Source organism: Nuphar pumila, chromosome 6 (genome assembly GCF_984573655.1).
Source record: "Nuphar pumila chromosome 6, dmNupPumi1.hap1.1, whole genome shotgun sequence".
Taxonomy (NCBI): domain Eukaryota; kingdom Viridiplantae; phylum Streptophyta; class Magnoliopsida; order Nymphaeales; family Nymphaeaceae; genus Nuphar; species Nuphar pumila.
Genome location: NC_143254.1, coordinates 81,230,288 through 81,240,325, shown reverse-complemented (window position 1 = coordinate 81,240,325; position 10,038 = coordinate 81,230,288). Strand labels below are relative to the sequence as shown.

At 44.1% G+C, this 10,038-nt stretch overlaps 1 protein-coding gene across 2 annotated transcripts; it reads right to left on the bottom strand.

Moving 5' to 3' along the window:
* Positions 1-3,075: 3,075 nt before the first annotated feature.
* LOC149834950 (SCARECROW-LIKE protein 7-like) lies at positions 3,076-5,404 on the bottom strand. Of its 2 annotated transcripts, none has more exons than XM_090010344.1 (2): positions 4,076-5,404; positions 3,076-3,982 (listed from the first exon to the last, which is right to left on the bottom strand). In XM_090010344.1, the coding sequence occupies exons 1-2, from the start codon at positions 5,150-5,152 to the stop codon at positions 3,101-3,103; spliced, it is 1,959 nt and encodes a 652-aa protein (XP_089866470.1). In that variant the 5' UTR covers positions 5,153-5,404; the 3' UTR covers positions 3,076-3,100. The 2 variants fall into 2 exon arrangements, with proteins under 2 accessions (XP_089866470.1, XP_089866471.1); XM_090010345.1 differs by having other exon boundaries at positions 3,076-3,952.
* Between the last annotated feature and the right edge of the window lie 4,634 nt (positions 5,405-10,038).

The window sequence follows — 10,038 nt, the reverse complement described above, 5'->3', positions numbered from 1 at the left end:
GGGCCTCCGCCAAAATTTTTTTGGGGTCTTACAACAACAATTTGTAGTATTATCGGGCTTTCCTATAACGATTTACAGTATTTTCGGGTCTCCAACGAGCCCCACAATGATTTATAGTGTTATCCGGCTTTTCAACAGCTATTTGTAGTGTTTTTCGCAAATCACTATAGCGATTTATAGTATTTTTGGGTCTCCAACGAGCCCCACAACGATTTATAGTGTTGTTGGATCCTACTATATCAATTTGTAGTGTCTTCCGCAAATCACTATAGTGATTTGTAGTGTCTTCCGTAAATCACTATAGCGATTTGTAGTGTCTTTCGCAAATCACTATAGCGATTTGTAGTGTCTTTCGCAAATCACTATAGCGATTTGTAGTGTTATTCAGTAAGCAAATCGCTGTAAATCGCTACCAGAATTATGACCAACTTGTTAGGGACATATCTTTTTAACCGGAGGTCATATTCCAAATTCGTAAAAAGTGGTGTCTTTGTTATTGAGTCTAGTTTATTCCTATAAATTTTCAGCGATTTCTATTGTCATTTCATTCCTCATTTTAACTAAAAGCAGACCCTTATTATTTTGTGTTATTTGAGTTGCACAACACCATTCTCGTTTGACATCCACATCTTGATTCTGGCATGCTCCTTGTTGGATTTTTCATTGATTTCTTCCAACCTTGCTTGGAACAAACATATGTCTTTCTCACCACGACACCCTGCACATTTTTTGACCACGACACCCGGGACCCGTGCTGGAGGGGAGCCCGCGGACCCCTCTTCTGTAAGGGTAAAAGCTCTGAATCAGGCTCCACAACGAATCAAGTTGAACGATGCTACCTATGCTGGGAGGAGCCCCCAAACCCCCCTTCTCTAAGGGCAAAAACTCTGAATCAGGCTCCACAACGAATCAAGTTGAACGATGCTATCCATATTGGGAAGAGCCCCCAAACCCTCCTCCTATAAGGGCAAAAACTCTAAATCAAACTCAACAACTCATCAAGTTGAATGATGCTACCCACGCTGGGAGGAGCCCTCAGACCCCCCTTCTGTAAGGGTAAAAACTCTGAATCAGACTCCACAACTCTTCAAGTTGAATTATGCTACCCACGCTAAGAGGAGCCCCCAGACCCCTCTCCTGTAAAGGGTAAAAGCTTTGAATCAGGATCTACAACTCATTTAGTTGAATGATGCTACCCACGCTGGGAGGAACCCTTAAACCCTCATCCTGTAAGGGTAAAAACTCTGAATCAGGCTCCACAACAGTCAATATGCAGGTCAGTCGGTGCTTGATGGAGCAATGTAGAATCTTTTGCTGGATGTGCACAGAAGCAGAAAAAAAATGGAGAGTGAGAAGGTTGATGTTCATAGCCTCCTCCAAGAGACTTTTTTTTCTCGGATAATTTTGTTCAATTGATGTTCATGGCCTCCTGCAGAGACTTGGTCTTAAATAATCATCTTCGGAGCACTTAAGTCTTTACAATCACTCTTTTTCTAGAATCGATATTTTTTTTGGCACCAATGGAGGAGAAGGTACTTAAGTCTTTGCAATCACATCAAACTCCAATGCTAATTAATGCTGACAAACATGGGAATACGAGATGCACAGGCTTAAATACGTGGTGCTCTTTGGGAACCCCCGAACATGAGATGGAGCTACCGGCCCCTGTTCGGGGGGGGACATATAACCTGCTTCGTTGTTTTTGTGTTCCTAGTTAATACCAAGAATTCAGGTTTGAATGTCACCAAGTTGACTGCACGTGTCAAGTTCGAAACCCATCGGTGATGTCCCTGCCGCAAGGTTGAAGCTCTAGGTGTATTTGCCGGTGGACAGTGATTACAAGTAATCATGTAGTTCCAGCTAGTTGCATAGTATTACCAAAACTTTTGGCCTAATGGATGGCATTTGTGGCACTCATTGTTAAGCACTTGTTCAATTGTAATGGAATCACAATTTCTATGCGTTGCCAAAATTATAGATTTGTCAAAAATGTGGTGTGGAGGATGGAGTTACAAAAAATATCCTCTTGTGAGAGGCGTTGAAATGTGGTGATGAGATGCCAACTCCATTCCAAATGCAGTGTTTTTGACATCACTGCTTCCAAACAACAGAGTCCGAGAACACAGCAAAAAATCACCACACCTCAGATTGAAGGCTCCCAAACAGACCTAAATCAGTTTTCAAGTAGCTACTTGCTTGCCTAAATTCAACCATTTCTAAAGACAGATAGACCTGCTGAAGGGCGCGACAAAGCACACGGAACCAGTTAAACCCCGTGATATTGCACAGTTAGCAGGGCCTTAGTTTTTTATCATTTTTTTCCCCGGGGGCTTACTTTTAAATGCAATTGCACCTCATCCCTCCAACTACTGTTTGGGGTTTTCCTTTGCCTAAGCTCATGAATGACCTGCTGCAAGTAACACCACCAAATGACCCAGATGATGCCCCTGTTTGCAGAAAGACTTACAGTTACGGCGCTTTTGACTGCCACAAATCTCAGATCCACGTAATAAATCCTGCCCTGAGACCTACACCAAGGCAAGAATGGACTGAAAACAGATTAGTGAATCTCAAATCCACGATATTTTATGACCTGATTGGCAGCGAGGAAAAGGGAGATGTTAGGAAAAGGGGATTCTGCAGGTAAGTGTCACTAAGCTTGAGATTTCAAATATGTAATTTTCATCTATCGCAGAGATATTAATCAGACAACAAAGAACACCGCCAGCAACCGCAAAACAGTTTGCTAGATTTTACAAATAAAAAAAGAAAGAAACTCGGCACATCGAAGGAGAAAAAACAGAGGAGCAGATACACACCAAAACAGAACAACAAAGGAAGACGGAACTGTCATGAAATCTGTACAAATTGTAACAATCTCTTAGTCAAGTGATAAAAATGATTATATTATCAAAAAACACAAAAGTGATAAAAAAAGATAAACCCCTTTCCTCAAAAAAAAAAAAACGGACGACTCCCACCCCACCCTCCCGAAAAAATGCGAGGGAGAGACAGCGTAGCATGAGAAAATGGGGCAGCTTCAGGTCTCTCTCTCTCTCTCTCTCTCTCTCTCTCTCTCTCTCTCTCTCTCTCTCTCTCTCTAACGCCACACTGAGACAGTGAGGAGAGGCGTATCATCCCATGCGAGAGAAAGGAATCCTGGTGGGGATTCAACAAGCGAGTAGCTGGTGCTGAAACTGTAATCCCAGAGTAGTATCTTCGCCTGACTCACCGCATAGTGACTTAGCTTCAACGGCTCGAACCCTGCGCACTCCATCCACGTCCTCCACCTCTCCTTCCTCTCCATCCTCTCCCGACGCTCCGCCCCTTCGGCTCCCACCACCGCCGCTATCCTCGGCCCGAATATCGACATCTCCACGTTGAGCCGGTCCGACGAGTCCCTCGCCATGCTCGGCTCCAGCGATTCGAAGGCCGCCGAGTAGTAGCGGAGCGCGTTGTTGAACCGCTGGAAGAAATCGACCCGGTTCAGGCACGCCTCGTACTCGCCGAGGGTGACCACTCGGGGGCTCAGCGACTTGGCCACCTCCAACGCCTTCTCGACGGCCGACGACGTCTCCCCGAGCAGCCGGTGGAGCTGCAACATGAAGTTGACAGCGAGGCACTCATCCGGTTCGACCCGGAAGCACGATTCCTGCAGCTCCTCCAGCGGGGCCGTAACAGGGCAGAACTCGAGGTGGAGGTCGAGGAGCTGCGCGAAAGCCTTGAGGCGTTTCCCGGTGGCAATGAGCAAAGGGAGCGGGTTCGGACCTAAGGTCGCCGCAGGGATGCCGGATATCCGGACGCTGGACGGCTTCCCCGACGAACGGGTGGCTAGGGCCTGGAGGAGAGCAGCCCACTGGATGCCCTGGTCTATCCCGAAGTCCACGATGTGTATCCGGGACGCTGATTCGGTGGCCTCGAGGATGGCCTGGTTGGCCGTGAGGTGAGCGAACTTGGAGTAGGGTCCGGCGTCATTGAGGGCCTTATAGGAGAAGGTCAGGTCCTTGGTAGTAGTAGTAGTAGTAGTAGTAGAAGGAAGAGCAGGAGGAGAAGAAGAAGAGGACGAAGGACGCACCATGGTCGCGGTGGTTGGCTTCGAAGGCGAGAGGCGGGAGAAGAGGGCTTCGATGAAATGGAAGGCGACGCGGCTGGTAGGGTCGCCGGTTTCTGACGAAGCCTCACGCAGTCGAGAGAGCGCTTCGATGGCACGGTTGGGCTCCGTGTCAACTATACGGGCGACCTCCGCAAGCGACCGGAGGAGCGGCGAGCTGTGCTCCTTCCCTGGTGTTGCGAAACCGGGAAGCTTCTCCTCCAGCTGTCTCCGGCCATCGGATGATGCAAGTGGTGGTGGTGGTGGCCGGGCCACCGCCGCTTCTGCTGCACGGAGGGATGGCGAAACTGTTGCCCATGGTGACGCAGATGTGGGGGTTACCCACAGTCTGATGGGAAGAGGAACAGGAGCCGCAGCAGAGCAGAGGGGAGCGGCTGCGGTCCAAGAACTGCCGCCACTGCCGGCGGAGCCAGGGCTAGCGTTTTGAGAGGGGGGTTCGGCAAGGATGTGGTCGAGATTGGTAACCATATGCCATGAGTCTGCGACCGTACAGGGTAGGTCGGAACTCTCCGTTGATTCACACGGATTGCTGGTGGCAGCGGCGGTGGCGCTCTCGAAGCAAGACCTCAAGCTCGCGCCACCACCACCTTCGACCCCGTTGAAGTCGTTGATCAACCCTTCCATCCATTCGTAACCATCGTTGAACCCGGAGCTACTCAGAGCCACCTGCGGATCCGGCACTCTGAACCCTCCTTTGTCCTTCTTAGCCATGCCCTCCAAGGCCGTCCTCGTCGGCGTCGTCATCTCCATCCAAACGCTGGTGGGGGTCCTCTCTGCTTCTGCTTCTATGGACGGGTACAACAGCCCAGGTTCCTCGGCATACATGCCCGCCGAGAAACCGCCGCTTGCTACCGCAAAGCCCTCGCCGTTGTACGCGCTATGGGCCCATGGGTTTAGCGCAAAGCCACTGCCACTGCTCGTGGCAATATGTTGAAGATGCTGCTGCTGTTGTTGGTGGTGGTGCTGCTTCTGTTGTTGTTGCTGTATCACCTGCTGTGCTATAGCCATTAGGTTTCCACTGTCCGCACACATTAGCTCCATTCCCCAAATCGAAGCCTACAATAACCGGAACAGCCAAGAATGAAGAGATCGGACAAAACCCCCTTCCACGGATCTACCTACGTGACCAACAATGGAATCCACTCCCCACGGCACCCTTTGATCAGTTCCACCGCCATGTATAAACGAAGAAATAGAGAAGGAGGAGGATGGACGGGTGTTTCGGCACGGCCGCCTTTATAAGAGTTAAAGAAAAAAAGGGTTTTACTAAAAGGAAAGAAAGGAAGACCACCAATACCAACAATATCAGGGGAAGAGCGGAGGATGCGCTGCTGTTGATGCCCAAGAACCCGATTCCCAGGATGGAACCTAATAACTTAAATCTCTCTCTCTCTCTCTCTTACCGCGGTAATTTCTTCGCTCAACTCATCTCTGAGTGGCAGTGAAGTACGCGCTGTAGAGAAAGAAAGAGGTGGGATCTGGGTGTTGGTTGTGAGCACGCAAGAAAAAGATTAATTTAAAAAAAATGCAAAGGAACCAGGAAAAGGAAAAGAGATTATATTAATTAAGAGAAACAACTTGATAAAAGCAAAAGGGAGGCGACCGACCATCGCAGCAAGCCGCAACTCTATCCGAAGATGGGACAGCCTGCTCTGGCAGTTTCCCCCCCCCCCCCCCACCCCACCCACCCACCCACCCTATTCCCTTCCTCTCTCTCTCCATCAATGATCAACTCTCAACGTTGCGCTCTCTCTCTCTCTCTCTCTCTTTTTCTCCAGGACAGGCAGCTCTTTGATGAATGAATGATGTGGTCCCCACAGTTGCTATTTGATGTGGTACTTCCTTGTTGGTGGCGCCACCTCCACCTCCCGCGCCGCACTCACTGACCGTCTCGTTGTGATTGTGATCGTCCTCCTCTGACATCTATGAAGATGGGTAAAAGCAGCGCCGTCCGTTCCATGCGATCGGACGGCTTAACTGGTAAAAAAAACATCTTTTTCCCTTTTCTTTTATTTTTTTAGCCTCCTCCTTAAGATCTGATGGAGCTGCGGGGGCCCGCAGTCCCCCCATGATGTGGACTCTGCCTGCCTTGGTCAAAAAAAAAGTCAAGCGGCAAAGTGATTGGGAGAGACCTAAAACACCGTGTGAACTCAGTTTTTGCCCTTTTCTGTTTCTTTAAGTCTTTCATTCAGTCTACTTTAAAAAGTTCAAAGTTCAAACCCGAGCACGACCAGCTTGGCTAGTGGTTCCGCCTTTTTGGACGGCTCCTGGGTCCCTTTACCTGAGAAATCAGCAGCTCTTTGGGACCCACTACCGACAGACCTATATATCACACAAATAAAGTAACCGGACCGCGCCCACCATCTCCACCGTCCTGATCCTCCACATTCGGCTATTGGATGCTCCTTCCGACTCTTCTTTTCTATCTTGGCTTTTCTCTTGCTTGCTTCTTAGACTCCACTCCTACTACCTCGTTTTAGCGATCTCTTTTTCTGAGGGGACGTCCTAGTCCATCCGTGCGGTTGGCTCGCCTCCATCGCTGTAGGGCCCACATTTCTTCATGAAATGAAATGTGATTCTTAATTTTTTTTTTAAGTCAAGCGGGTGTTAGGCAGAGTCCTACCCGTTATACAATATAACCAATGTTATAGTTAGCACCAGCTTGACTTAGCTGCTTCTACCAAAGCATATTCCCCATTGGTAAAATGCTGTCCTTAATTCCTTATGAAAATGAGAAATGTGCTTAGCCTACTCATGAATAAGAAATAAGAGCCTATTTCCGACTGTTATATTTTTACTGTTTATGATACTTCTTTGGCACTCTCCAGTGGGATTTTTTTTGGCTTAAGAACCCCGTGTATCAGGCCCCTCTTCCTCTCTTTACTTAATACCCTTACAAGTTGTTATAAAAAAAGTTTTATGCATCCTTGCTTCTTTGCTCACTTTGTGTTTGTACATGCGCATACTCTTGCTTTCGATCATGCACGTGTGTTGTGAGTTGCTTGTACTCTTAAAAGGTTTGCTTTCGGTGTTTGTAATTATTCAATGCTACGTCACAGAGGCCTTCAGTTCTAAGCTCGTGACAAGTTAGTATTAAAGCATTGCCGACATTGAGATTGACAATGGCACCGAAGAGAAATGTCATAACTCCTTCAGGCGGTATAGTTTCTCCTAAATAAGACTTCATGGTCGATGATCGTAGGTCAACTATCTCGCGTGATGTTGCTGAACTAACTAGGACAATGACCAATGTAGAGAAGTTGATCAATAGGACTTGCGCTGCTTTTACGAATCTCAACAAGGAGATCAAGACGACAGTAGAGGAGGTTGTTCGACGAATGAATGATCAGTTGAAGCGACAATTGAAGATTATCCCAGCATGGGGCTGCATCGCATGTAGATAGGTCATGTTTCAAGCTACTTGAGCTCGCAAAGTATAAGTGTACTCGAAATTCAAAGGACCTAGAAAACTTTATTTACAAGATGGATCAGTTTCTTAAGGCTACTAGGATAGAGGAAGATGCAGATAGGCTGCACACCACAACAATATACTTTTTGGATGAAGCGACTCTTTGGGGGAGATGTTACTTAAATAATGTTCGATGTGGGTTGGTCACCATAGTCTCATGAGAGGACCTCAAGAAGGAGTTACGTAACTACTTTTTGCCTAGAAACCAAGAAAAAATGACCCGAAATAGGTTGCTGACATTTAAGCAGATAGGGTCAGTTCATGACTATGTCAAGGTATTATCCTCGATGATGTTGGACATCAAAAGAATGGATGATCAAGATCAATTTTTCTACTTCAGTCACGGGTTGCAAGGGTGGGCAACCACAGAACTCATTTGGCATGATCCTCCAACTCTCGTTGCATTGCTTGTTGTTGCGAAGAAGCTTGCTAAGTTTGATAGGAACAACATAACATTTCAAGGTAGATAACATCGAAATGACTGTAACAATAATAATCGAAGAAATGACAATGCGCAAAATGATGGCCGTGGGAACTAGCAGAATCAGAGCCGACAGGATGGCCAAAATAACAACAATCAGAATAGGAATAACTTTTAGGGCGACAACTATTGTTGTCGTGATTGTCATATCTGCCACGGTGATAATTGGGCTGATACGTGTCACAACAGGAATGAAGATAATCACACACCCCGAGCTGCGAATGTTGTTCAGGGTGAGGCAGTTCAACAACTAGCAAAGGCACAAACTATTGGTGCAATGTAGAGGATGAATGCAATGAAGGTGATAGCTAATGTAGAACTGATCGTATGTAAAGAACTTATGTGCTTGAAACTTCTACTCAACTGAAGACTCACCAAAGCATTGGTAGACATAGGTGTCATGCATAATTTCATCTCACGTGAAGAGGCAAAACGATTGGGATTGCAGTGAAAAAATAAGGAGAGCCACATGAAAGCAATTAACTCTGAAGCAAGGGCCATCTACGGTGTTGTTCGTGATGCATCAGTGTTGATTCATAACTGGTTAGGAAGGACCACGTTATCAGTCACACCTATGGATAATTTCAAAGTCATCATCAGGATGAAATTTTTGAGAAGCAATAAGGCAGTGACAATGTCTCACTGGTTGATCTTTTTGCAGTGGTATTTTTAAAATATATTTTTCAATAAAACATTTGGAAAATCGTCAACCAAAGATATAAAAACTGACTTTCCACAAATGTGGCGAGTATGGTTCGAATCCTCAGGGAACGGGAGAATATTCAAATTAAATCTAAAAATTTTAATTTATTAATATCATAAATGTTTACAACTAAGTCAAACACTATAACTTTAATTAAGTTATAAACTAAAAATAAAAATTAACTCCTAAGCAGGTTGCTAAAGACTTATCTAGATCGCTAGGGGCATTTTTGTTCTTTCACCACAGCTGCATTCGCGCTCTCAAAATGAATACACCTTTTAACCTGTAGTAGACTTATCAACCTAAACAAAATAAAATAAAAAATCAGTATTCAAACAATTATAATAAATTATAAATTACAACTAAAACTAATTCTAAAATTAATTACCAAATCTAAATAGCAATTAAACTAAAAATAAACTAAAAAGATAATATTTAATTAACTAACTAATTAATTTAAATCTAAGTTAATTACTGTAAATATACTAACTACTATTCCAAAAAATAAGAAAAACTATAAAAAAATCAACTAATTAGCAAAATGACTATTTTGCTCTCAATGTAGTGCAAGATTAAATTCTAACAGGTTTTCAAAAATAGATTGTTTAGATAAACAAACGAAATCCAAATTTGCTAAAAATTTTTCTGTTCTATTTCTGACAGATTTAAGAATCTGTCAAATTTTACAGAGTTGAAAAATTCATCCGAAAGCTTCAAATATAAGCATTTCAAATCTGATAAAATCTTGAAAATTGTTTGTCCCAAAATTTTAAAACCCTAAAAACCCATTTTCGAAAAATGCTTAAAAATCAGACAAAATCAACTCCAATTGAGCTAATTTTTGGTCAGTTGACAGTTAACACACCAATAAAGAGATAGAATCAAAATTTTAGAAGAACTTGGAAAAAATGCACATAAATGATGAATGCAAAATGTGGCAAAATTCGGTTTTGAAATTCAGAGTACTATTCACATGTAAGAATTCAATACATGCACTATTACTTTAAGCATATGTAATAACAATCATTATCAGTACTAAGACTAACTAAATAACAATAAATAAAATTAATTATGCTAAGAAAATAAAATCTAAAATAACTACCTACGTTACTTGAAAGAAATACAAGTTAATTCTAAAATAAAATTCTAAATTACATGCAATTGCTAAACTAACTTAAAATGAAATACAACTATGAATTCGAATAGCCAAACTAATGAAATTAACCAACCTAATATAATTAACTTAATATAAACTAACTACTTAACTTAAATTG

Excerpts from the sequence above, each read along its gene's own strand:
- LOC149834950 (XM_090010344.1), bottom strand. The coding sequence starts at position 5,152 with ATGGAGCTAATGTGTGCGGACAGTGGAAACCTAATGGCTATAGCACAG. Across the intron at positions 3,983-4,075 it reads AGCCAACCACCGCGACCATG|GCCCTCAATGACGCCGGACC; the intron begins GTGCGTCCTTCG and ends TTCTCCTATAAG.